The sequence below is a fragment of the Melanerpes formicivorus genome, unplaced genomic scaffold, assembly GCF_026170545.1.
Source record: "Melanerpes formicivorus ecotype bairdi unplaced genomic scaffold, bMelFor1.0.p_v2 SCAF_112, whole genome shotgun sequence".
NCBI classification, from domain to species: domain Eukaryota; kingdom Metazoa; phylum Chordata; class Aves; order Piciformes; family Picidae; genus Melanerpes; species Melanerpes formicivorus.
Window position 1 is genome coordinate 639,269 of NW_027142464.1, and position 25,208 is coordinate 664,476.

The 25,208-nt window shown below is 65.9% G+C and overlaps 3 protein-coding genes across 7 annotated transcripts; 2 read left to right on the plus strand and 1 right to left on the minus strand.

Annotated features, from left to right (window-relative positions):
- Positions 1 to 537: 537 nt before the first annotated feature.
- Positions 538 to 11,208, plus strand: KCNH4 (potassium voltage-gated channel subfamily H member 4). Of its 5 annotated transcripts, none has more exons than XM_068167034.1 (16): positions 538 to 711; positions 3,458 to 3,691; positions 3,821 to 3,952; positions 4,155 to 4,282; positions 5,412 to 5,655; positions 5,874 to 6,031; positions 6,495 to 6,702; positions 6,895 to 7,089; positions 7,367 to 7,566; positions 7,942 to 8,191; positions 8,291 to 8,505; positions 9,199 to 9,246; positions 9,333 to 9,700; positions 9,821 to 9,927; positions 10,006 to 10,100; positions 10,194 to 11,208. In XM_068167034.1, the coding sequence occupies exons 1-16, from the start codon at positions 636 to 638 to the stop codon at positions 10,665 to 10,667; spliced, it is 3,132 nt and encodes a 1,043-aa protein (XP_068023135.1). In that variant the 5' UTR covers positions 538 to 635; the 3' UTR covers positions 10,668 to 11,208. The 5 variants fall into 5 exon arrangements, with proteins under 5 accessions (XP_068023135.1, XP_068023136.1, XP_068023132.1 ...); XM_068167035.1 differs by having other exon boundaries at positions 10,021 to 10,100; XM_068167031.1 differs by lacking the exon at positions 538 to 711 and having other exon boundaries at positions 3,201 to 3,669.
- Positions 11,209 to 11,444: 236 nt separating this feature from the next.
- On the plus strand, positions 11,445 to 20,862 carry RAB5C (RAB5C, member RAS oncogene family). The gene is made up of 6 exons (XM_068166988.1): positions 11,445 to 11,524; positions 16,907 to 17,136; positions 18,333 to 18,484; positions 18,723 to 18,845; positions 19,438 to 19,531; positions 20,201 to 20,862. The coding sequence occupies exons 2-6, from the start codon at positions 16,971 to 16,973 to the stop codon at positions 20,314 to 20,316; spliced, it is 651 nt and encodes a 216-aa protein (XP_068023089.1). The 5' UTR covers positions 11,445 to 11,524; positions 16,907 to 16,970; the 3' UTR covers positions 20,317 to 20,862.
- Positions 20,863 to 23,532: 2,670 nt separating this feature from the next.
- HSPB9 (heat shock protein family B (small) member 9) lies at positions 23,533 to 24,377 on the minus strand. Its single transcript, XM_068166940.1, has one exon. It carries the CDS (start codon positions 24,266 to 24,268, stop codon positions 23,684 to 23,686), a length of 585 nt encoding a protein of 194 aa, XP_068023041.1. The 5' UTR covers positions 24,269 to 24,377; the 3' UTR covers positions 23,533 to 23,683.
- Positions 24,378 to 25,208: the final 831 nt, after the last annotated feature.

The window sequence follows — 25,208 nt, forward strand, 5'->3', positions numbered from 1 at the left end:
ACCAGGAGCAAGGGGCTTGCGAGACCGCCTTCGAGGGCTCGGAGCGTTCCCCACCGCAGCACCGGGGAGACTCCGGTAGACCTCTTGGGGCTGCAGGTCTCTGATCTCCATCCCACCGCCCTCCCACTGCCCTGTTCCCTACTCAGGGTGCTGGAGAGGGCTTCAACTGGGTCCTGGCATCCCTGGTTGCCCTTCGGGGGGTCCTTTAGGGCACGGCTTTGCTCTGCAGCCCCCGGGCTGGGCTCACGTGGCTGATGGCCCCGGAGAAGCTGGGTCCTGCCCCCTCCCCTTCCTCGCTGGCCTGGAATTGCCGGTGCCTCCCGGTACTGGTACCGAGCAGGTGCTGCTAGGGCGAGTCCCGGTAGGGAGCGGGTCCCGGTGGGGCGGGTTCTACCCGCCCCCGAGCAGGTGCCGGTGGCTGCCCGTGCTGAGGCCCCTCCCGCTGCCGGCGGCGCGCAGGGCCCGGAGCGGGGCGGGGCAGGGGCGGGGCGGGAGCCCCGGGCGTGCCGGGCCGGGCCGAGCCGAGCCGAGCCGGAATCAGCCCGCGGCGCCGGGGCCGTACCGGCGGAAGGCCCCGGGGCGGCGGCACAGCCCAGCCCCGCGGCACAGCCCCCGGCTGGAGGCCCGTCGGGACCATGCCGGTGATGAAGGGGCTGCTGGCGCCGCAGAACACCTTCCTGGACACCATCGCCACCCGCTTCGATGGCACTCGTAGGGCCAGCACCGGGGCCGAGGCGGGGGGAAGCGGGGAAGGGTCCGCGCTGGGCGCGGCGGGGCCGGGGGGAGACGCTGCCCCCTCGGCAGTGGCGGGAAGGAGGACTGGGGTTAGGCGACTGCCTCCGCGCTCAGCTGCGGACTCCCAGTGTCCGTGTCCGGGGTCGGTGCTTCGTGACGCCCTCGTGTTCGGGGTCGGTGCTCCAGGACTCGCCGTGTGCCCCGTGTCCGGGGCAGCCCCCGCGCTGGTCCCCTCGCTCCACTTTGCGAGTCGTGGTCCCGGTCAGGGTCGGAGCGGCCGCGCTCAGCACCAGGGACAGAGCCCGAGAGGCACCGAGCGGGCTCCGCGGCGCGGGAAGGGTCTCGGGGGCGTCTCGGTGGCGGTCTCGGGCGGGCTCACCCTGCCCTGGCTGCCCCAGGTGTCCCCAGCGGCCCCGACTTTGCCTGTGTCTGTCCCCCGCGGGGCACGCATCTGCCGCCACCGACACGGGGCCCTCGGGGGCCGCCGGTGATGCGCAGGCCAGCCCCCGCTAGCCCCCCGGCTGGCAAAGCTTCTGCCTGCTCGCCGGTGTCCCGGGGCAGGCGGCCGTCGGTGGCGGTGCGGTTTGGCAGGGGCGGGGGTGGGCCTGGGGCTGTCCCAGCCCTGTCCCTTCTGCAGCTGTGTCCCACGGCTGGGGGTGTCCCCGGCGTTGGGCCCCCCTGCATGTCCCTGTGCTGGGGCCAGGGTGGATTAAGGCTGTGGAGGGAATCATGCCGGGATGCCACGTGCCAGCTCCCGGCACCGCGGGCACCACGCAGCCCCCTGGGAACAGGCTGTGCCCGGGGCTGACCACAGGGCCCCCCCAAATTATCTGCAGCAGGAGCCTCCCGGGCCAGATGCCTGTGGGGTTGGACATCCCTCACCTTGCTAGGAAGGACTGGCAGGGAGGTGGCACTGGGAGCTCAGAGCCACTTCCCAGGGCACCACTGGGGCAGCGCTGGGGCAGCGCTGGCTGCGAAGCTGTGCTGGCTCCTGACCTGGAATGATCTGGAGCATCGCAGATGGCACAGGGGCTGCCTGCCCGTAGGAGCTCTCCTTTGGACCATTCCTTCTGAGGGTGACTGGTGACGAGGCACCAGCCCCTGACCAGGCTGTGCCCAGGGGGGTGCCAGGCTCCAGCTGCCTGTATCTTGGACTCCAGGGGCAGAGGTTTTCCAGGGCTGGGTCTGGCTCCCTGAGAAGGGTTCCCAGGGGAGCTGCCTGCACTGCCCCGACCAAAACTCTTGGGATTTGCCCCAAAGAGGTTGGCTTTGCCCCACAGCACCCTGGCAGCATCCTGCCCACCGGCCTCCTGGGCACTTTTAACCAGCTCTGGCTTTCCAGGTTTGCTGTCTCTTATCGGCTTTATCTGCCATGGAGAGGGACTTTAGCTGCACTGATACCGTGGGACTTAACCCTGCCCCTGCCAGGCAGCCGCTGCCCGCTGGGCCTGAGGGTGCCCGTCCAGGCGGGGTGGCCGCCCTGGCAGGGAGCTGCCAAGCCCCCGTGGGCTGCGTGCCCCTGCGCAGCCGAGCTGCTCCCAAACACCAGCCCTTTTTTTTTCTCTTTTCTAATAACACATCCTGGGCAATGCCATAATCCTGCTGCCCAGAGCCAAAATCTGGCCTTAGTCACAGCTCCAGGCTATTTTTGCTTCCCCAGGCTAATCCTGGGCTGAGCCGTGCTGTGGTGGCCCCGCTGCACCCCCATCGCGCCAGGGCTGCTGGAGGCTGCCATCCTCCTTCCTGCAACCTCCTCTGCCCTTGCTGTGCCCACACCACCCTGGCCCAGCTCTGCTGTCAGTGCCATGATCTGTTGTGGGCTCCCCTCTGTGTAGGTACAGACCATGTCTGCCTGCTCCTGCAGCCCGGGCTGGGGGTTGCAGGGGTGCTGGGCTAGGGACCACAGCCTGGGGACCGTGTTGGGGCTGGGGACACCCTGGTCTGCCTTCAATGGGCGCAAACACCGCCTGTGCCAGCCACACGCCCACTTCCTTGGCACCCTCTTAGCATGAAGCCATCTGTCCTGCTGGCACAGAGCCTGCAGCAGTGAATGGCTGAGGGCCCAGGGCACAACCCCTGCCCATGTCTGGGGGGCTGCAGGGCACAAACAGCAGCTCTGCAGCTGGGCTGGGCATGGGGCTGGCAAGGGCTTTCCTCTGCCTGGTGCCAGCTCCCAGGGCTGATGCTGGGGTGGCTCTGTGGTGCTGTGAGAGGCTGAAGAGATTCCCCTTCACCAATGGCTTGTGCCAGCTCTGTGTGTGCTCTCTGCTCACCCTCGGTTAGTGGCTCCTCCCTTGCTGGGTGCCGTGTCGTGCTGTGCCTTGGTTGGAGGTCCCAGCACTGCAGCCCTGTGCCTCTGGGCTGGCAGTGCCCAGCCGGGCTTGCTGCCACTCCCGTTAAGCTGCCTGAGCCCCGGGGGGCGGTGGGAGCAGCAGATGGCAAGGGGGAGGCGTGGGTCGCCTCGCCCAGGATCGTGTCTCTGGTGATGGAATCAGGGAGCTGGGCCCCTTCCCCTTCCAGCACGTGGGCCTGGGGTCCTGCCTGGGATGAGGCTCAGAGGCAGCAGGACAGGGGATATGAGCTCTGGGATCAGCTGGCAGCATCTGGATGGAGACCTGGCTCTGAGTCCCAGAGGGATCCACGGTGGGCTGGCAGGGCTGGGCTCCCCGGCGAGCCCTCCAGGGTGGCCCCAAACCCTCAGGCTGGCTGCGTCTCCTTTCAGACAGCAACTTCATCCTGGCCAACGCGCAGGTCCACCGCGGCTTCCCCATCGTCTACTGCTCCGATGGCTTCTGCGACCTCACCGGCTTCGCCCGCACCGAGGTCATGCAGAAGAACTGCAGCTGCCGCTTCCTGTACGGGGCCGAGACCAGCGAGCCTGTCCTGCAGCGCATCGAGAAGGTGCTGGACGGCAGGCAGGAGTACCAGACCGAGGTCTGCTTCTACAAGAAGGGTGGTGAGTGGTGCGTGGGGCTGGTCCCCTGCCCATGGCTCTGGCTGACACTCGGCCCCGTGCCAGCCCCGGGGGGAAAACGCAGAGCAGCAGGGGCCTGTCCTGCCCTCACCATCCCTTTCTTCCCCCCAGGAGCTGCCTTCTGGTGCCTGCTGGACATCATGCCCATCAAGAACGAGAAGGGGGAGGTGGTGCTCTTCCTTTTCTCCTTCAAGGACATCACAGAGAGCCGGGGCAGGAGCCACCAGAGTGACAAGAAGGAGGGTGAGCCGTGGGTGCGGGACAGGGATGGGCTCTGGGGAGTGCTGTGCAGGGGGTCCCTGGTGGAGGGACTCCAGGCTCCTTGCTGGCTCCTGCTGCCTTTGTGCACCCCACGCAAGGAGGGGTCTGCAGATCGGCTCCTGCGCTGCGGCGCCAGCCGTGGCTCAGAGCTCCCTACCGACCCAGCACGTCCCTCCTGCTGCAGAGAGGCAGAGGAGCAAGAAGCCCGGGAGGTCGCGGCTGCAGGCAGCGCGGAGGCAGGGCCGGACCGTGCTGCAGCGACTCAGCAGGCAGTTTGCCCGGAGGGACCACAACGAGATGAAAATCAACCGTGTAAGGACCTGGAAGGGCTTCAGCTTCTCCCAGTGCCTCCTGGGCTGGGGCTGCGGCAAGCTGGTCGCTGGGGAGCTGTTCCCATGCACACATCTCCTTGGCCTCCCCAGGCACCAAAGTGCCTTCATCACTTCCATCCACTCCATCCTTTCCATCACCTCCATCCTTTCCATGCCCTCCACCCCCTCCATCTCCTCAGTCCCCTCCATCCTGTCCATCCCTGGCAGCTGCACCATGGTGAAGGCTGAAAAAGTGCTTCACAGAATCATTAAGTCTGGAAAGACCTCCAAGGTCGTCCCGTCTGACACCCACCGTGCTCACTCAGCCTGCCCCAAGCTTCCTCAACACCTCCGGGGGTGGTGACTCCAACACCTCCCTGAGCAGCCTGTTCCAAAGCCTGGCAGTTCGTTGGCAGCAGGAGAGAGAGCAGCAGGTGCCCAGCGTTGCCATAGGGAGAACAGATGCCCTGGCAGCTCCCGCAGGGCTGTGTCTCTCCTCACACGTTAGCTGTCAGGAAAACTCAGCCGCTCGTGTACACAGCCGTGCCAGCTGTGCCAGCCCCAGGGAGCGCTGTTACCGGGCTGCAGCAGCAGCAGGGACTGGCACTGTCTCTGTGCCAGCCCCTTCTTGTGGCTGCAGTCCCTGGGCATGGCCACAGCCATGGGCATCACCTGCAGACGTGGGGCCAGGGAGGGAAATCTGTCATTTGGGGGGGGTGGGGGGTGGAGGGGCAGAGCTGGCAAGTGGCAAAGGCTTTCAGTGGGGATTTGAATTTTGGTGGCTTGCATGGGATGTCTGTGCCCAGGCTGGGTTCTCACTGTCCTCAGAAGCACCATGCCCCTGAGGAGGGTGGAGGTGGCTCTGCCCCAGTGTGTGAATTGGCACCTGGGACAGTTCTGGGCAGCAGCTGGCAGTGCCAGTGGATTTACTGATTAGCACAGCGTTGATTTATGTGCTGCAATCAGGCACTCTGTGCCCAGCTCTGAGGGTGACCTCAGCGCAGCCTTTGCACCCCACTGGAAAATACCTGGCATCAAGGTGTGAGCCGGGCTGGCAGGGCTCCCGAGGAGTGGGGCTGCAGGCTGGCCCTTGTGCCATCCCTGTGCCACCCTGCCACTTGCTCCCCTAGAACGTGTTCGAGAGCAAGCCGTCCGTCCCCGAGTACAAAGTGGCCTCGGTGCAGAAATCTCGCTTCATCCTGCTGCACTACAGCATCTTCAAGGCCCTCTGGGACTGGCTGATCCTCCTGGCCACCTTCTACGTGGCTGTCACCGTCCCCTACAACGTCTGCTTCACGGGCACCGAGGACAGCCTGGCGGCCGCCCGCAGCACCATCGTCAGCGACATTGCCGTGGAGATGCTCTTTATCCTGGGTAGGTCCTGCCGGGGCTGAGTGCCCGCCTGGCATGCGGGACAGGGCTGAGCGGGGCGGGGGTGCGGGCCCGGGGGCTGATGGAGGGCGGAGCTGTCACTGCTTAGCTCCTGCTGCTGGTGCCAAGCACCCCAGGGGCAGGAGCCAGGCTGGCTGCAGAGCCTGTCCCAGCTGCCCAGCGCAGGGGGTGGTGAGGGCTGGCGCCGCTCTCTCGGGCAGACATCATCCTGAACTTCCGGACCACCTACGTGAGCCAGTCGGGGCAGGTGGTCTACGACCCCCGCTCCATCTGCATCCACTACGTGGCCACCTGGTTCTTCGTGGACCTGATCGCTGCGCTGCCCTTTGATCTGCTCTATGTCTTCAACGTCACCGTGGTGAGTGCCAGGGGGCACCGGGGGGCACTTTTGCCGGCATCTGCTGCTTGCCTGCCAGGGGCATCACAGGCGCTGAGGGGAAGCAGCAGTGGCAGCCACAGCGAGAAGCCTCCCACATGGTTTAACCAGAGGCTGCCACAAAGGACAGTAACTGACAGGGCACCACCTGCCCTGCACCCAGCACCCAGTGCCCAGCCCCCCTGAGCTCTGCCCAGCGTACAGAACAGCCAGTGCTGCCTGCCGCCCTCCTGCCCGTCACACCCCTGCCCCTCTCCATCTTCCCCAGGGTGATTTGGTGCCCTGCCAAGCTGTGACCCCAGCTCCGTGCTGGGCAAACTGGTCTCAGGCTGCGTGGGGATGAGCTCTTCCCAGCCGGCCCCATTGCTCACGACCCTCCTGGCAGCTGTGGGGGGGCGGTGAAGGGTCCTGCCCGCGGGGGTTCACCCTCCTGCCCGCTCCCCAGACCTCGCTGGTTCACCTGCTGAAGACGGTGCGGCTGCTGCGGCTGCTGCGGCTGCTGCAGAAGCTGGATCGGTACTCGCAGTACAGCGCCATGGTGCTCACCTTGCTCATGTCCATGTTCGCCCTGCTGGCGCACTGGATGGCCTGCATCTGGTATGTCATCGGCCGCCAGGAGATGGAGAGCGGCGACCCCCGCACCTGGGAGATCGGTGAGCAGGGGCAGGCCCCCAACCCGCTGAGAGCGGCTGGCAGGGGCAGCGGGCAGTGCCAGGGCCGGGGAGCGCCAGGGGCCTCAGCGCTTCTGGCTGGCGCCTGCCTGCAAAGCGAGGCCGGGGCAGAGCTGGGGGTCGTGCTGGGCACCAGGGGCCCGGAGAGTGCTAACCCTGGGCTGTGCTTGGCAGGCTGGCTGCACGAGCTGGGCAAGAGGCTGGAGGCTCCCTACATCAACAACTCCGTGGGGGGCCCCTCCATCCGCAGCGCCTACATCGCCTCCCTCTACTTCACCCTCAGCAGCCTGACCAGCGTGGGCTTCGGCAACGTCTGTGCCAACACCGACGCCGAGAAGATCTTCTCCATCTGCACCATGCTCATCGGGGGTGAGGCAGGGAGCAGGGCACGGCCCGGGGGGGGCTTCACCTCCGGCTGCTGGGGCAGGGGCGCCGGGGCAGGGCAGGGCCCTGGGGGGGAGGCAGCGAACACGCGTGCCCTGTGGGACAGCCCTGGGGATGGGTTAGGGGGGAAGCCCCTCAGCAGCATCCCTCAGTCCCTTCTTGCTGGTGGGGGCAGAGCCCAGCCCCTGCCTGGCCCTCCGCCTGCTGCAGCCCCCTGCAGCCAGCCCCTCGGCGGGGCTGATGCCTCCCTCCCGGCCCCCAGCGCTGATGCACGCCGTGGTCTTCGGCAACGTGACGGCCATCATCCAGCGCATGTACTCGCGGCGCTCGCTCTACCACACCCGCATGAAGGACCTCAAGGACTTCATCCGCGTCCACCGCCTGCCCCAGCAGCTCAAGCAGAGGATGCTGGAGTACTTCCAGACCACCTGGTCGGTGAACAACGGCATTGATGCCAACGAGGTAGGAGGTGTTGGCTGAGCTGGGCCAGCCCCGTTCCAGCCTTGCTCCAGCCCCGATCCTTTAGCCAGTGTGGGGGCGCTGGGGCTGGTGGGACCGGCTGTGGGTGTGCACACCTCTGTGTGCAGATGTGCACATTCGTGGTCTGCTGACGGGGGGACCAGGGCTGTGTGGCAGGTCTGGGGCAGATCCCTGCCAGCACCGGGGCTGGGATAGGCACACGGAGCAGGGCCAAGCCCATTGCCGTGGCCAGCGCTGTCCCTTGTCAGCTGGCTGGCACCACTGCGCTCTGCTGTGGTGTCCAGCGTAGCTCCACTCTGGAGGGGGAAGGATGCTCCCTGCCACCCACACCCAGCACCCTCGCCCCACTCTCCCCAGCTGCTGCACGACTTCCCCGATGAGCTGCGAGCAGACGTAGCCATGCACCTCAACAAGGACATCCTGCAGCTGCCCATCTTCGAGACCGCCAGCAGGGGCTGCCTGCGCTCCCTCTCGCTCCACATCAAGACCTCGTTCTGCGCCCCGGGCGAGTACCTGCTGCGCCAGGGCGACGCTCTGCAGGCCAACTACTTCGTCTGCTCCGGCTCCCTCGAGGTGCTGAAGGACAACGTGGTCCTGGCCATCCTGGGTGAGGGCAGGCGGCGTGGGCTCTGCCCCAGCCCCTTCTGCTGCCCGGCCGGGTGAGGGGCTGGGGGCTCACGCTGCCCACCCCGGTGCCCTCCTCCAGGCAAAGGGGATTTGATCGGAGCCGACCTGTGCAGCACGGACCAGGTGATCAAGACCAACGCGGACGTGAAGGCTCTGACCTACTGCGACCTGCAGCACATCGGGCTGCGGGGGCTCTGCGAGGTGCTGCAGCTCTACCCCGAGTACGCCAGCAAGTTCTCGGCCGAAATCCGCCAGGACCTGACCTTCAACCTGCGGGAGGGCAGCGAGATGGAGGTGGCTGAGTGTCCTCTCCCCAGCCCCCTTCCTGTCCTTGTGACTCCAGAGAACAGAGAGGGCTGAAGCTCAGTACGGCCGTGGGAGTTTGCCTCCTACCTCCCCGCGGTGCCCAGGCTCTGAGGTCAGGGCAGAGGCTGCGGCTCTGCCACCCTGGCTGTGAGAGTCCATCCCAGCCTGGCTCTCAGCTTCGTGCAACCCAGGGCATTAGGAAAAAAAAAAAGAGCATTTGCAGTGCAGGAGGCTGAGGCAGATGGAAGGTTTGGAAATGGGGGTGGAGGAGAAGGGGGAGGCGCCGCAGGACAGGCAGCCAGGGCACAGCTCCCCCGGTGCGCAGGAGGCAGCGCCGGGGGCTGCCAGGTTTAGTCACGCTGCTGGTTCCGGCAGCCAAGGGGATGTTCTGCTGCAGAAATAGCTCTGCAGAACCTGTCCTCCCCCGGCTCTGCTGCTCCTCCAGAGCATCCCCATCGGTACACACCACCCCCAGGGGCAGGAGGTCACTCTAGATCCCAGACAGCCCTACCAAATCCCAACTCCTCCATCGCCCAGGTGAGGATTTCATAAGCCAGGGGCGGAGGATGCAGCAGAGCTTGCCAGGCCCTGCAGGAGCCCTGTGCCCCTCCCCTGGCTGCTGGGGTGCGCCTGGGGTTGTGTGAGGCTCCCGCTGACCCGCACCGTCTGCTCTCCCCGCAGGGGCTCTGCCGCTACTCCCGGTCACCGCGGCTGTCGCAGGGACCGCAGGTTTGTGCCAGAGGCAGGAGGCGGAACGGGGCATGGCCTGGGCACCTCTGCGTGGACCACCCCTGACCTCCTCCCCACTCCCGCAGCCTCGTCCGGAGAGCGGTGCCGCCACGGACAAGCCGCTTCCCTCCATCGTGGAGGACGAAGAGGAGTCGGATGAGGTCTTCCAGTACTCGCCCACCGCCGTCTCCCGCCGCAAGCTGCTGCTGCCCCAGTTGAGCAGCCCCGCACGCCGCAGCTCCCTGAGCAGCCTCCTGGGCGATGATCTGTGCCAGATCTCAGCCCTGCGACGCAACTGCCGCTCTCCGGCCCGCTGCAGCCGCGGCCGCAGTCCCTCCCCGCAGTGCCGCAGGGACGTTCGGCTCCCGGAGCGGGAGGGCAGCGCGGGCCGGAGGCCGGCCAAGCTCCTCATCCCCTCCCTGCACTCCGACGGACCCCCGGACCTCAGCCCCAGGTAAGGCTCGGATATGCCACTGCTGTGGCTTTGTGCCAGCCCCGGGAGGCCACTGAAAATGGTGGCACAGGGGCAAGAGTGTGACGAGAGCCAGCCCTCCCCCCCCACTTCCTGCTCTAGAGTCGTGGACGGGATTGAAGACAATGGGAGGACATCAGAGCCACAAACCTTCTCCTTCAATGTGGATGCCTCGTTGCAGGGCACAGCGAGGGATTCCCCCACGTCAGGTACCTGTGGCAGCTGCCAGGCACAGCTGGGGATGCAAGCCATGGGGGCAGGAGGCAAGGGGAGCCCTCTGTCACCAGTCCTGTCTTCCCCAGCAGGGACAGACGCAGGCGGCCCAGCCCTAGCGCTGGAGGCAGAGGAGATAAAGCAGAACATCAGGAGGCTTAACCAGGAGGTGCGGTGGGAACCTGAGGGATGCCCCTGAGACACCTGGGGACGCTTGACCGGTGGCATCTGCCTGTGCTCACTGCTCTGCCTCCCCTTGCAGATCAACCACCTCAACCAGGAGGTTTCCCACCTCAGCCGGGAGCTGCAGCGTATGATGGAGCTGCTCCAGGGCCGCCTGGGCACCCCACCGCCCCCTGCCTGCTCCCACCGCCTGCCTGTGGTCACCTCGATGCCCCCTCGGCTTTCGCCACCTTCTGCCCCAGTGCCCCCCTCACCCCCGCCCGTGCTCCACAGCTCCCACAGCTCCCCCTCTGCCAGCCCCCGCCTCAAACGTTGCCCTGTCCGCAGCCACTCGGCACACGCCGCCGCCAGCCCCGCCATACACCCCTGGGTGGGCATCGAGGGGCTGTGCCCACCGCAGGGAATCACCCCCAGCCCGGACCCCCGCCAGGACTTGGACTCATCGCCGCCGTCGCTGCCGCCCCGCTCTGCCCACTCCTTTCCCGGCTGCTCGGCCAGCGGCCGGCCCCGCGCCCACGTGCAGCCCCGCTCCAGCTCCACCAGCTCCCACTGACCCCGTGGGCACCGGGATGCCGGCGCGGGGTCGCCGCCTTCCGGTCCCCTCGCCCCGGGGTGCCCTCCGCCGCCACCCCGCTGCCCAGGACACACCAGCGCCGGCCTCGATCCGGTCACCGGGGCCGACTTTGCCCGCCCGAACCGTCCGTGGAGGCAGCTGCCGGAGCTGGACAGCGTCCTGCCCCCGCCGGGAGCCCCCCGGGAGCCCCCCGGGAGCAGCGCTGGTCCCGGCCCGACACCGGCAGGGATTTTGATACCGTTTTATACTTTTCGCGGGGGTCTCTTCTACAACCAGGCCAGGCCCGAGCGCCCCTCCCGGCACCTCCCACCCCGTGCCCGGGGCCGTGAGACGGAGCTGGGCAGCGCTGCCGCTGCGGGGACCTGCGGGGCCGAGGAGCCTTGGGGAGGGTTCTCCAAGGCGGTGATGTGCCGGGGTGGGGCGGGGGGTGCCCGGGGGTCGCGGCTGTCCCGTAGCTGGTCTCGTTTCCCCGCCCGGCCCCGTTCCCCCCACGACGGGAAATAAAAGCTCTATTTTTCCAGCCCCGGCTCTGCTCAGGATCCGCCCGCGGCCCCCGCCCGGGGCCGTCCCTGCTCCTCCCCGGACTACAGCTCCCAGCAGCCCCCGCGGCCAGCGCCATGGCGTCACGCGGTGCTGCTCACGTGAGCAGACGCCCCCGCAAGGGGGCTGGGCTCCCGGGGGGGTGGGGCGGTGTTGATTGGCAGCTGCTGTGGCCTGTGGTCGGCGGGCTGGGAGCGGAAGGGGTGGGCGGGTCCGGAAGCGGAACGGGTAAAGGCGGAAGTGAGGGCCGGGGCCTGCGAGACTCACCGGCGGCGGGGGGAGCGGCGCTCCGGGCGGTGAGTGTGGCCGGCACTGGGGTCAGCGGGGTCTGCTCGTCCCGCACCGCCGCGGCACGACCCGTGCGGGCTCCGGGCAGCAGGGACCTGGCGCGGCTCGGTGCCCAGCCCTGTCCCGGGCGGTGCCTGCTCCAGGGGCTCGGCACCACCGGGCCCGTGCGCCCCGGACCCGCTTCCCCGAGAGCTCGGCCGAGGCAGGGAGGCAACCGGACGCGCCGCTCCGAGGTCCTGGGGTGGGAGCCGGAACGGGGGGGGGAGGAGCCGCTGTGCTGGGCGTGAGCTGGGCTCTGGAGCGAGCGGCGGGCTCGGGGCACCGGGCTGTCCGAAACAAGCCTCTCGCACCGGGGGCTGGGCGAGTGGCGCCCGCCGGGTGTCCCGGCCACGGCGCACCGGCGGCTCCGGCCTTGCGGAGCGCGGCCCTGCTGCCGTAGGGGACTGTGACCGGGAAAGGGAGCGGCGCCAGTCGGGAAGCGCAGCGCGGTGGCGGCGACGGTTTCGGGCTGAAGGAGGATGTCGCGTCCGGGGCGCGGAGCCTCGGGTCGGGCTGTGTTCCTTCGGAAGGAAGAAAAGCTTCCTCGGCAGCCAGCACAAGAGCCTGCTGGCGCTGTGCTGGCGCTGCCCGGCCGCCGCTTCCCAGCGCCTTTGTCTCCTGCAGCGCTGGCTGAAGGCTCGGTGGAGCCTGGGGAAGGTGTGGCTCCTGCGGGGAGAAGAGCCTGGAGATGTTCTGCTGATCTGCTCACCTGCTCAGCTGGCAGTAGGCGATCTGGAAGCCTGAATGCCAGGCTGAGAGCTGCTGGAGTGAAGGCTGTGACTGTCTGCTGCGAGGAGGCTCTAGGGCAGCAGAGGCTGTTCTGGGCTGCTGCTGGTGACAAACGCAGCTCCTGTGCTCCTCGTGGGGCATCTGGGGTGCTGCAGGCTCTGGAGTGAGGCACGAAGGGTTGGAGGTGTCTGAAGGAGACCCAGAAACACTCAGGCATGGCTGGGCATGGAGCTCCAGCTCAGCAGGAGAGGCCCTGGGCTGTGAGCTGAGGGCCTGGGGGGCTCTGTGCTCCTGCAGAGGCTGCTGGTGCAGCTGGGGGGGTGGTGAGCAACAGGTTTGTGGTGCCCAGCCCTGCAAAAGCTGCTCCAGCCTGGTCCCTGGGGAGGTTCCAGGTGCTGCTGGGGTTTCTGTGACTGGGTGAGGGCCACCAGGAGCTGTGACATTTGTAGCTCCTCTCTGCCAGCTGTGGCTCCTACTGTCAGCTGCTCTGCCAGGGAGAGCAAATGCAGCCTTGCCCTGGGCCCTGGCCCCTTAGCTTCTTGCTCCTGTGTGGGGCTGCTGCAGCTCTGACCTTGGCTGTGTCCCAGCCTGGGGAGCAGGCAGGGGCAGCTGCTGCTTAAAGCCTGCTGTGGAACAGCTTCCACCTCCTGTTCTGGGCTCTGTGTGGTGGTCAACACATCTGAGCTGCTGCTTGGGGCTCAGGGCTGCTTTGCACTGGGCTGGGATGCCTCAGCCTGCTCTGAAGCTTGAGGCTGAAGTGAAAGGTGCCTCTGGTGCTGTGGGCTGGAGGTGCCCTGCTGGCCAGCTCAGCCTCCTGGGGCTGCCCACTGCCTCCTGCTGCTGACTGCAAGAGTGTTTAACACTTCCTTAGCTGAGTAATGAGAGGAGAGCCATGGCTGGAGAGGGCAAAGAGCTCAGGCTGAGCCTGTGGGCAGTGGGGAGAGCAGGCAGGGCAGCAGCCCACAGGGGTCTGGGAGGTCAGGAGGAGCAATGCTTTGGTTCAGTAACTGGTGCTGGAGTCAGAACTCTCAGCAGCAGCCCCAGGCAGCTGCTCCCAGAGCAGGAATCCCTCTCTGGAGGCAGTCTGTCCCTCTGGGGCACCCCAGTGCCAGGCAGTGCAGGCCTCAGGCTGCTGCAGGAGGTGCTGCTACCCTTTGGGTGAGGGAGCAGGGTGGAGCAGGGGCTGCTGAGGGAGCTTTGAGCTCCTGGGCAGCAGCAGGGGGAAGAGCAGCTGGGGCTGTGGGAAGGAACACAGCAAAGTAGCCTCCTGGTGTAGCTGAGCTGTGGGCAGCTGGGTTCAGGGCCCTTTGCTGGGCTGGTGATGGGCTGGAGACTCCCTGCAGCAGCTGCCCAGGAGCACACTGGGTGGTGCTGGGGAAGCTGTCTCCATCCCAGCCTCTGGAGGGGGAGCAGCTCAGCAGTGCTCCAGCCCCTGACCTCCCGAGGCTGCTGTGTTGGGAGGGGAGGGGATGCCAAGTGAGCTCAGCCACAGGAAATGAGATGGGAGCACTGCTGGGGGCGTGGGTGCAGCCCAGGGCCTCTGGCTCAGCACCCTGGGAGGGGGCAGAAGTGGTGGAGTCAGCTCTTCCCTTCCCTGGGCTAGGAAGTTTGAAGTCCTCTTGTGCAAGTTCTGTGCAGCTGTTGGAGCAGCACTGAGAGGGCTGCAGGGGCTGGGGAGCTGCTGGAGAGGCTCTGCACAGGCTGATAAGGAGCTCCTGGCTGGGGAGCTGCAGAGAAGGAGCTGCTGGAGGGGAGAGAGCTTTGTGCTGTCTGCAGGAGATACTCTGAAGGTCACAGATTGTTTTTGCAGTGCCCCTGGCAGCTCCCTGCAGGGTTCCCAGGGCTGGAGCTGCTGTCTGCTGCTGGCCCAGGTGGAGCTGTGGCCTCTGAGGGGGTGCAGCAGCCTGGGCTGGGGGCTTCTGTGTGTGCAGGCTGTGGCTGTGCACCCCTCAGCCCCTGGGGCACAGGACCACTGCTGGCAGTGTCTGCCTGGAAGCTGAGGTCTGGGCTTATCCCTGCTGCCCTCCTGGCACCTGAGCAGCAGGCAGGAGCTCTGCCCTTCAGCCCAGCCCCACTGGCTCTGTTCAGCAGTGGGCTTCAGGCCTGAGGAGCAGCCCTTGGCCTTCCTGGTGGTTTCTCCTCTGGCTCCCGAGGCTGTGGAGGTGGCAGCAGGATGATGGCTCCCTGCTGGGCACAGCCTCTGCCCCTGGGGTGGGTGGTGGAGGGGCTCCTGCTGCTGGGCTGGCCCTGGGCTGCCTGGCTGGGGGGAGCTCAGCTCTGTGGCTCAGCTCTGGCCTTGAAGCCTCTGCTGCTGGAATTGTTTGTGAGGAGCAGCTCTGATAAGCAGCCTCTGCTGGGGCTGCTCTGGGGGCTGTGGCCCTGCAGGTGTCCCAGATGTGCAGCAGGGGTGTGGGCAGCTGCAGCTCAACTGGAGTGAGTGCCCCCAGCTCTGGGGGCTGGGCAGGAGGAGTGGGAGCAGCCCCAGGAGCACTCTGCAGGGCTCAGTCTCCAGCCCCAGGCAGCTGCAGTGCTTTGTGCCCCAGTTCAGAGCTGCTTCAGGGGCTGCAGATCCCAGCCAGGAGCTCTTGCCTGTTTCTGCAGAGAGCTTGAGCATGTTGAGTGCTGGAGCTCCCTGCTCTGGGCTCCCTTCCTGGCTCAGCTGCTGGCTGGGGGCTGCCTCTGGCACCCCTCAGAGCCTGCCCAGCTCTGGCACTTCGCTCCTGTCCATCCTGTCAGGGGCTGGAGGCTGAGCCCCAGGCTGGGCTGCTGCAGGCTCTGCCTCTGGCAGGTCCCATGCCTGCTGCTGGCCCTGCTGGGGAAGCCTCTTCTGACCCAGGCTCCTGAGGCTGCCTCCCCAGCTCTGGGCAGCAGGAGCTTCCTGCCAGCAGTGGCTCCCTGCCCACTGTGTGAGGTGGAGCAGAGCCTCTTGGTGACTCCAGGGCTTTGCTCTGCCAAGAGCTTCATGTGAGGCTGTCAGCTCCTGAGCAAGATGAGCACTGCCCTGGGCTGCAGGGCTTGGCTCTGAGCCAGCAAATCCCCAGGGGAATGGCAGCAGCCCTGGGGGGGCTCAGCCTGGGCTTCCCAGCACCCCCAGCCCTGTGCAGGCCTTGCCCAGGGGCAGCACAGGACAAAGCCCTCAGGTGCTGTCACTTCTGCCACCTTGAGCTGGCAGCTTTGCTGTGCCAGGCAGCCAGGGGGGGCAGCTCCCATGCAGGCATCAGGCTGGGGTGGGCAGCAGGAGCAGCCTCACTCAGCATGGAGCACTCCTGGCTCTCAGCCCCTCCTCAGCTGCCTGCTGCTCTTGGTTCTCTTTGGACAGGAGTCCTCAGAGGTGTTGGCAGTGCCAGGCTCCTGCAGGGGGGAGCTCTTGGTGCCTGCAGCCTTGGCAGTCCTCACTCCAGCTGTTTGCCCTCCAGCCAGGCAGGGGCATCTGAACTGCAGAGACTCCTCCCAGGCATCCTAAAGGTCTGACAGCTGCTTAGGTGCCACAGAGCCATCCTGCAGCCCAGCTCTGGGGGAGGCTCTGCAGAGCAGGCAGAGGCTGTGGCTGCTGGCTCCCCCTGAGCCTTGCTGCCTTAGAGCTGTTTGTGCCCAGGCAGCACAGACAGAGGGCAGAGTGCAGGCCAAGAGCTGAGGGTGTCCACAGGCTCTGGGACTGCCCCTGGCAGGGGCAGGGCTGGCAGGGGCAGGGCTCACATGCCCCTTGGTGCTGGTCTGGAGCAGTGGCACAGCCTGTGCCTGGCTGCTGCCCTGGGGAGGGATCCAAGGTTAAACCAAAGCTGATTGCCAGAGGAGAAGCTACAAGGTGGAAAGGTTCAGGCTGTGGAGCTGCAGCTGTGCCTCTGGAGCCCAGATGCTGCCAAGCTGCTCCTGGGCAGAGCTGCCAAGTGCTGCTTCCTCAGTGGCTGCACAGGCAGCTGCTGAGCTGCTTCCTCTGAGGGTCTCATCCTGCCAGGGTCAGGAGCTGGGGGCCTGGCAAGGCTGTAGCAGGGCCCCAGGGCTGGGCAGGCCGCTTGGGGCCATGGCTCTGCCAGCTGGGGCTGCTCCACATCCTGCAGGGAGAGACTGCTCCTTGTGGCCTCCTCCCTGCTGCCACCAGTGAGCAGTGCTGGCCTGGGCAGGCAGCCTGTGTCCAGAGGCCAAGTGACCTCCCCCGTGGCTGGCCTGCAGCTGGCAGGGGCAGAGCCTGGTGTGGGTGCCCCTGGGCAGCGCAGTGGAGGAGCTGCCCCCAGGGTGGCTCAGGTCTGGCCCTGCCAGGGCTGTGTGGCACTGCCAGGGCTGTGTGGCCCTGCCAGGGCTGTCTGGTGCTGAGGCCGAAGCTGCCACTCTGTGACCTCAAGGGAGGAAGGAGCCAAAGGTCCTCCCCAGTCACCTCCGGACCCAGGGAGTTGTTTCCCTCTCCGGAGCTCTGCCGCTGCAGAGTTTGTCTCCAGCTCCGGGGAGGCTCAGAGAGGTTCAGGCTCCCTGCCGAAGGACAAGGAGCTGCCCGGCGGTGCTGCGGGGTCCAGCCGCTCCCAGGGCGGGGGTCCGGTCCCTTCCCTTCCCCCGCTCCCCGTGCCGGCCCCGGGGGCGCCGCCGCCGCCGCCCCGGGAGCCTGCGCTGACGCCGAGCTCCCCCCGCAGGTGCAGGCTGCCTCCAGGCGGATCCCGGCGCAGAACCCGCAGCAGCCTCAGCGCTCAGGCCGGCATGGCAGGCCGGGGGGCGGCCCGAGCCAACGGGCCCGCGGCGGCGGGCAGCAAGATTTGCCAGTTCAAGCTGGTGCTGCTGGGGGAGTCGGCCGTGGGCAAGTCCAGCCTGGTGCTGCGCTTCGTCAAGGGGCAGTTCCACGAGTACCAGGAGAGCACCATCGGGGGTGAGTGCCAGGGGGGGTGCCAGGGGGGGTGCCAGCCTGCTCTGGGGTCTGCTGTCAGCAGTGCAGCAGCTGCTGCCGAGCTCCTGCCTCACAACCTGTTGGTGCTGGGGAGCTGAGTGGGGTCGGGAGCCGTGCCCAGGGCAGGGAGCTGGGGCAGGGAGCAGTGCCCAGGTCAGGGGGCAGTGCCATGGCAGGGGGCAGGGAGCGGAGCTGGGGCAGGGGGCAGGGAGCTGTGCCTGGGGCAGGGAGCAGTGCCCAGAGCAGGGGGCAGGGAGCGGAGCCATGGCAGGGGGCAGTGCCATGGCAGGGGGCAGGGAGCTGAGCTGGGGCAGGGGGCAGGGAGCTGAGCTGGGGCAGGGGGCAGGGAGCTGAGCTGGGGCAGGGGGCAGGGAGCTGAGCTGGGGCAGGGAGCAGTGCCTGGGGCAGGGGGCAGGGAGCTGAGCTGGGGCAGGGGGCAGAGCCATGGCAGGGGGCAGGGAGCTGAGCTGGGGCAGGGGGCAGTGCCATGGCAGGGGGCAGGGAGCTGAGCTGGGGCAGGAGGCAGTGCCATGGCAGGGGGCAGGGAGCTGAGCTGGGGCAGGGGGCAGTGCCATGGCAGGGGGCAGGGAGTGGGGCCATGGCAGGGGGCAGGGAGCTGAGTGGGGCCAGGAGCAGTGCCATGGCAGGGGGCAGGGAGCTGAGCTGGGGCAGGGGGCAGGGAGCTGAGCCACGGCCACTGCGCTGCCTGCGAGGCTGCAGGGCCTGCAGTCCTCCTCCCATCAGAGCTGAGGCCTTCAGCCTGCTTTGTGGCCCCTCATGAGCTCCTCAGACCAGGGCTGGGGCTGCTTCTGGCCCGGCCTTGGTCACAGCCTCCTCAGCCCTTTCAGGCCTAGCTCGAAGCCATGGCTGTGGTGTCACCAACCAAAGGTCAGTTGACACCTGGGTCCCTGGGCAGTCTCTGGGCTGGGAGGAGGCTCCTTTGACCCTGCAGTGACCCAGGCAGGGGGTGGCCATAGCTGTGGCTGCAGCTGCTGGGCGAGCAGGGCGCAGGGTGAGGCCCTGGGGCTGTCTGCTGCGCTCGGGTCAGGCTCCAGGGCTGGCTGCCTGTAGCAGGGGGACCAGAGCAGGGCTCTGCCGGCTGGAAGGAGGGCAGAACCAGTTGGCAGACCGGGGAGTGCTGCTGGCTGTGGCTGAGGGGCTCCCCCCTTCCCTTGCAGCTGCCTTCCTCACACAGACAGTCTGCCTGGACGACACGACGGTCAAGTTCGAGATCTGGGACACGGCAGGGCAGGAGAGGTACCACAGCCTGGCCCCCATGTACTACCGGGGGGCACAGGCAGCCATCGTGGTCTACGACATCACCAACACAGTGAGTGCTGGGGGGGGGCGCTGGGGGGCGCTGTGCACCGCCCCGTGCTGCCTCGGGGGGGCGGCAGGGCGCAGAGAGCTGCAGCCCCCTGCCCAGGGGCGCTGAGCTGCCAGCAGCCCCTGCTGCCAAGTGCTGCAGAGGCAGAAGGCTGCTGGCAGGAAGGATCTGTCCCAGCCCCCCCTGCCTCGGGGCAGCCAGGGGCTGCTGCCCTCCCTGACTGCTGCCTCCTGGCTGGCAGGACACCTTCGTACGAGCCAAGAACTGGGTGAAGGAGCTGCAGCGGCAGGCCAGCCCCAACATCGTCATTGCACTAGCAGGGAACAAGGCAGACCTGGCCACCAAGAGGGCTGTGGACTTCCAGGTGAGGGGCAAGAGGCACAGCCCCTGCCTGAGCACCCTGGGGAAGCCTTTGGTGGGGGTGGGGGGGTGGGGTGTGGAAAGTGCTCTGAGGGAGAGCCAGGACTGGCAGTGCTGAGGACCCCAGGGTGTCAGTGGGGAGGGGACTGCAGCCTCCCCCTGCACTCTGCTCAGCTGTTGCAGCTCCTGTGGGTAGCAGCTGTGGAGAATGAGGCCCCTGGAGCACAAGCTGCTGACTGCAGCCTCCCCTCAGCCTTGCACACCTGCGGCTGTCTGCAGCGAGGTCTGAGCGGCAGGGCTCGGGTGGGGGTGTGGGAAGGACCACTCCCAGCTCCCTTGTCTGAGGCAGACTTCAAGGAGCAGCTCCTCCCTCGGAGCTGCCCAGGGCTGCAGCTCAGCAGAGTGCCAGGGGTAGGCTGCTCAGGACACAGAGTGCCCAGGCTGGGCTCACAGCCTGCCCTGTGCCCAGCTGCCTGCTGCCCGGCCCCAGCCTCGCAGGGCCAGGGGGGCACAGGGCATTCCTGCAGTGCTTCTGGCAGCTGCCTGGTGCCTGCCTGGGGCAGGAGTCCCTCACTCTGCCCCGTGGCCGCTTGCAGGACGCACAGACATATGCAGATGACAACAGCTTGCTGTTCATGGAGACCTCTGCCAAGACAGCGATGAATGTGAACGAAATCTTCATGGCAATAGGTAACAGTTCAGCAGCCCTGGGCAGCAGCAGCACTGCAGCTCCATGGCAGCCAGGGGCTCCTGCTGCAGTGACCAATTCCCTCTGTCTGGAGGGGCTCTCCTGGAAAGGATTCCTGAAGGAGCTGGGGCTGTGCAGCCTGGGGCGGAGGAGGCTCTGGGGAGACCTTGGAGCTGCACTTCAGTATCTGCAGGGGAGCTGCAGGCAGGCTGGGCAGGGGCTGCTCAGAAGGGGCTGAGGGGTAGGGCAAGAGGCAGTGGCTTGGAACTGGGGCAGGGCAGATTCAGGCTGGACATCAGGAGGGAGTTCTGCACAGTGAGGGTGGTGACACACAGGCACAGGCTGCCCAGGGGGGTGGTTGGGGCCCCATCCCTGGATGCATTTGAGCTGCTCTGGCTGGAGCTGGCCTTGCTGCCTGCAGGGGGGGCAGCCAAGACCTTGGAGGGTCCCATCCAGCCTGCTGCAGTCTGAGAGTGTTGGGACCCTCTGCACCTCTGGGGTGGTCAGTGAGGAAGGGGAAGGGTTGCTGAAGCCAGCAGCAGGGGTGGGTTTGGCTGTGCTCATGCTGCTGGCACTGCCCTGCCCTGAGCCCCCTGGGGAGGGGTGGCAGAGCAGAGCCCGGCCTGCCGCTGGCCTCCCTAGGAGCTGCCCGATGCCTTCTTCCTTTCCAGCCAAGAAACTGCCAAAAACCGAGCCGCAGACGGCCGCAGGGGGCGCCGGCAGGAATCGCGTGGTGGACCTGCAGGAGAGCAGCCAGCCCAGCAGGAGCCAGTGCTGCAGCAACTGAGGGGGGGCGCCGCCGAGCCCGGGCCCGCTAACGACCGCACTTACCGTAGAGCGGCTGCGCCGCGGCCGCTGTGATTCTCCATCCCTTTCTGATCATAGGCTGGAGGGAGCTCTTCCACCTGCACCTTTCTGTACAATACTAATTCAATTCTAAGTCTTAAGTCACTTTTTTAATATATGAACTTCTGCTCTTCCCTCTGGTGGTGGTGGTGGTGGTGGTGGATGGCGTGACCCGCCCCGGGGCGGGGGGGGCCGCTGGCACCCCGGGGCCCACTGCACTGTAGGTCACTGCTGGAGACAAAAGGGATCTCGAGGCTTCAAACCACCCCCACGTAAAGCTGAGGCTGAGACCAGTTCGATTCACCTAGAACCACTAAACTGTAGCATTAGTGAGGGAGTGCAGCCGCGGGGCCGCTCTGCCCCAGCCGGCCGGGGGCTGGGGGTGGGGCAGGGGGAAGCCAACCTGGTTTTGTTTCTTCTGTATTTTGTATTTGTAAGTTTCTCCATGTAACCAATCAGTATCTCGTCAATACAGCACCTACCACGAGCTGCCTCCTGTCTGCCTCTCTCTCTGTCTCTCTTGGGAGTCGCCTGCCAGCCCCCCGTGGGGCCTCTCCTCAGGCTCTCAACCTGGGTTGGCCAAAAAGATGTGAAGCTGCTGTGGAGCGGAAGAGTCCTCCCTGGCTACCTCCTGGCTGTGCTGCCACTGCTCTTGCCAGCCCTGCTCTTGGGGCACTCAGTGGGCACTGTGTGCCTGGAAGGCCCCAGCCTGGCTAGAGGGCACTGGCCGAGCCCAGAGAGTGGTGGTGAATGGTGCCACATCCAGCTGGCAGCCAGGCACCAGTGGTGTGCCCCAAGGATCAGTGCTGGGCCCTGTGCTCTTTAACATCCTTATTGATGATCTGGATGAGGGCATTGAGTCCATCAGCAGTAAATTTGCTGACGACACCAAGCTGGGGGCAGGAGTTGATCTGCTGGAGGGTAGAGAGGCTCTGCAGAGGGACCTGGACAGGCTGGACAGATGGGCAGAGTCCAACGGCATGAGATTGAACACATCCAAGTGCCAGGTTCTGCACATTGGCCACAACAACCCCATGCAGTGCTACAGGCTGGGGTCAGAGTGGCTGAGAGCAGCCAGGCAGAGAGGGACCTGGGGGTACTGGTTGATGGCAGGCTGAACATGAGCCTGCAGTGTGCCCAGGCAGCCAAGAGGGCCAATGGCATCCTGGCCTGCATCAAGAACAGTGTGGCCAGCAGGAGCAGGGAGGTCATTCTGCCCCTGTACACTGCACTGGTTAGGCCACACCTCGAGTCCTGTGTCCAGTTCTGGGCCCCTCAGTTTAGGAAGGAGGTTGACTTGCTGGAACGAGTCCAGAGAAGAGCAACAAAGTTGGTGAGGGCTTTGGAACACAGCCCTGTGAGGAGAGGCTGAGGGAGCTGGGGTTGCTCAGCCTGGAGAAGAGGAGACTCAGGGGTCACCTTATCACTCTCTACAACTACCTGAAGGGAGGTTGTAGACAGGCAGAGGTTGGTCTCTTCTCCCAGGCAGCCAGTACCAGAACAAGAGGACACAGTCTCAGGCTGCACCAGGGGAGGTTCAGGTTGGATGTTAGGCAGAAGTTCTACACAGAGAGAGTGATTGCCCACTGGAATGGGCTGCCCAGGGAGGTGGTGGAGTCGCTGTCATTGGAGGTGTTCAGGAGGAGGCTTGCTGGGGTGCTTGGTGCCATGGGTTAGCTGTTTAGGTGGGTTGGATTGGTTGATGGGTTGGACACAATGATCTTGAAGGTCTCTTCCAACCTGGTTTGGTTTATTCTAAAGTTATTCTAAATGTCTCCTGGTGCCAGACTCGACCTGGTGTTGGCTGCAGCAGGCTGCCTGGTGGTGCAGAGGAGCTGTCACCATGGTCTTCCTCAGCACCTGAAGTTGTGTCACCAAACCAAGGCTTTTCTAAAGCCATTAGAGTGTGGCTCAGGTTTCCTCCTCAGCTGAGAGCAGGAGGGGAGTGCAGCAGGGCATGGCAGCTGTGCTGGAGGCTGAGGGGTGCCCTGGGCTGCTGGCACTGGGTACAGCACCCAGGCAGGAGAAGCAGCATGCTCAGCATGGCCCTTACCAGTTGCTCCCTGTGTCTGAGCCCTGCTGGGTACCTGCCAGTGAAGTCGCCTCTGCAAGCAGCCTCTGCCCCTGTGGCCTTCCTCCTCGCTCCAGGGGCTTGGTGCCTGCTGCTCCTGCTGGGTTTTGTTAAAATCCTGGCAGTAGGAAGGTTCTGGAGCGACTCAGGGACCCAGTTCCTGGTGCCTGGCTCCAGCTCAGCAGCCTCAGGGCTCCCCCCAGCTGGGCTTTGCTCCCCTGGGGCCGTGGGTGCTGCTTTGTTGTTGTTACCTGAGGAGCTCCAGACCTCTGTAGGACGCCTGAGGCCTCACTGCTTCGGGCTTGGACTGCTGCTGCTGGAGGTCTTCTGAGCAGCCTGGTGAGCACAGGGGGAGCTGCTGTTGCCATCTGCTGGCTTCCTGCTCTCACTTCTAGCTGACAGGGGACACTCCTGGCTCCTTCCAGGCTGTGGGTTCTCCATCTCTGGGGTGGTGCCCAAGATGCTCTTTGGGCTGTCCGAGCATCCACTGCTGGGTTCTGAGTGACTCAGGGCTAGGGACCTGCAGCGGGGAAGGGCTGTTGGCACTGGCAACAGTGCTGGCACAAACAGGCATGCCCAGCTGCATACCTGCTGCCTGCCCAGGCCTGAGCACAGCTGCTTGTGGTGGTTACACAGAGCCTGGAGATGAGCTTCACCTTCTGCTGGAATCTCAGGGGGGGCTCCAGCAGCCCCTTTCCAGGCTGTGTAAGGGGAAAGGAAGGCTGACAACAGGCTCCCCTGCACCAAGCCAGGCCCCCCACTGTGGTGGGCATTGAGCAGGGGCAGAGGGGCTGTGGGGCTGACAGCAGTGTGAAGAGGGAGCCCATGCAACCTGCCTGCTGTGGGAGAGCTGTGCTGTTGTGGGGCCACCTCTCCCTGCTTGGGACCTTCCTGCCTCCCCCCCCCCCATTGAGCTGTACCCTGCTCCCCGATCCTTTCCTCCCTGTGAGGTCACCATTGACCCAGTTTGTGCTGCCCTGAGGCCCTAAGGGAGGTTCTTCCCTCTCTGTGCATCCAGCTCCTCTGGCAGCGAGAGCTGAGGGCAGGGTGCAACCTCCCCACCAATCAACACCAGGAGGCCACAAACAGGTTCTATGCAAAAGATTTATTTATTGGGTACAAAACAATTCCAGTAGAGTGAAAAAAGTGAGCTCCTTGCTGGAGCCATCCTCGGGGCCACCCCCAGGGCTTGCTGCCGTCGGCTCCGGTCCTGCCGCGGGCCAGCAGCTGCCTCCCCTTACGCCTTGGCTTTGCCGCTGGCTCCCTCCTCAGAGGCTGCTCCGAGCTGGGGGGCTGCAGGGCTGACCTGGATGGGCACGTTCCTCTCGGGGGCAGCTGGCAGTGCCAGCCTGGGGGCCTCGATGCGGAGCTGCCCCTCCTTGGTGAGGGAGCAGGTCAGGGCCTCGGCGTCCACCTCCTCGGGCACGTCCCACTCGCGCTTCAGCGCCTCGTACTTGTAGGAGAAGGAGCCCTTCTCGTCCGTGCTCTGCGTCTCCTTCTGCCCCACCAGCACCACCTTCCTGCCCACCACCTTCACCGACAGTTCCTCGGGAGCGAAGTTTTTCACGTCCTGGCAGATGGAGAAGCCCTCCCCGGAGCCCTGGGTCGGGGCCGCGCTGGTGCTCGGGGCTCGCTCCACGGCGTTGGCTGCCTGGCTGCTCAGGAGCTGCTCGAAGCTGCTCATGAACTGCCGAGCCCTCGCCATCTCCTGCTGCAGCTCGGTGAAGATGGTCTCTGCGTGCGGCCAGAGGGTTCTCACTGTGCCCAGCCGGCTGGCCAGGGAGCTGGAGGCGAAGGGTGCGAGGTGCATTCTGCAAAGCATCGCTGCTGGAGCTGCTGTCGCTGCTGGAGCTGCTGTCGCTGCTGGAGATATCGCTCTGGTGCTGCTGTTGCTTTTTCCGCTGGCTCTGGAGCTCAGAGTTCTGCCCCGGCACTGCCGCCCGCGGCTTTTATGTCCCTTGCCGGGAGGAGTGGCCTCATCCTGCACATTACGTCACCCTCCGGAGAAGAGCTCAGCGCTTTCCAGCCCGTTCCAGCTCATTCTTGTTACTCACCCGTGAGGAGAGGCACCGCTTACGTCGTGCCCTGCATACCTTCACCCTGACTCTCGCAGCTCTGCTCTCCTGGCTTATAATTAGCAGCATCACCTCAGCCTCTGAGTGGGATGCCTGAGCCACCCCTGCCAAAAATCTGTGGCCTTTCTCCTTTCCAGGCAGGGAGCAGGGCTGGGCTCCTCTCCTCCCTCCCTTCCACCTCCTCACCTGTGACCTCTTTCCCCCCACCTGCAGGCACCAGAGCCTCTCTGTCCCCCTTTCTCCTCCCTGTTTGCAGGACCCTCAGCCCAAGGCTCCCTCTCCTCAGGCAGGGTGGTGCTGAGGAGCTGGCAGTGGGTGGGGGGCAGTCCTCAGGTCGGGGAGTGCCTAGAAAGTGTGGGAGGTGTCTGGCAGCGAGGGGTGCAGGAATGACCCCCTGATGACCAAAGAGATGTGGTCCTGGCACGGCAGAACCCACACTCCACTCAGTCCCTGGCATGAGCACCAGGGCAAGGGCTGTGCTGCCTCTTGGTAGGGGAGCCACGGGAAGAGCTTTGCTCACTCCCAGCCAGGGGAAGGGCTTGGCTGGCCCCTGGCACGAGGGTCACAGGAAGGGGCTTGCTGGCCCTTGGCATGAGCACCATGGGCAGGGCTTTGCTGGCCCCCCCAGACAGAGGAGAGCTGCTGCATCACGGTGGCTCTGCAGAAACCTGAGCTCCCCGCGGTGCC

Bases quoted from the DNA above. Each gene is read 5' to 3' on its own strand.
- KCNH4 (XM_068167031.1), top strand. From the start codon at position 3,282: ATGAGGCTCAGAGGCAGCAGGACAGGGGATATGAGCTCTGGGATCAGC. The intron at 6,032-6,494 runs GTGAGTGCCAGG...CCCGCTCCCCAG, and splicing joins ATGTCTTCAACGTCACCGTG to ACCTCGCTGGTTCACCTGCT. The intron at 10,101-10,193 runs GTGCGGTGGGAA...CTCCCCTTGCAG, and splicing joins TCAGGAGGCTTAACCAGGAG to ATCAACCACCTCAACCAGGA.
- RAB5C (XM_068166988.1), top strand. From the start codon at position 16,971: ATGGCAGGCCGGGGGGCGGCCCGAGCCAACGGGCCCGCGGCGGCGGGC. The intron at 17,137-18,332 runs GTGAGTGCCAGG...CTTCCCTTGCAG, and splicing joins CCAGGAGAGCACCATCGGGG to CTGCCTTCCTCACACAGACA. The intron at 19,532-20,200 runs GTAACAGTTCAG...CTTCCTTTCCAG, and splicing joins CGAAATCTTCATGGCAATAG to CCAAGAAACTGCCAAAAACC.
- HSPB9 (XM_068166940.1), bottom strand. From the start codon at position 24,268: ATGCTTTGCAGAATGCACCTCGCACCCTTCGCCTCCAGCTCCCTGGCC.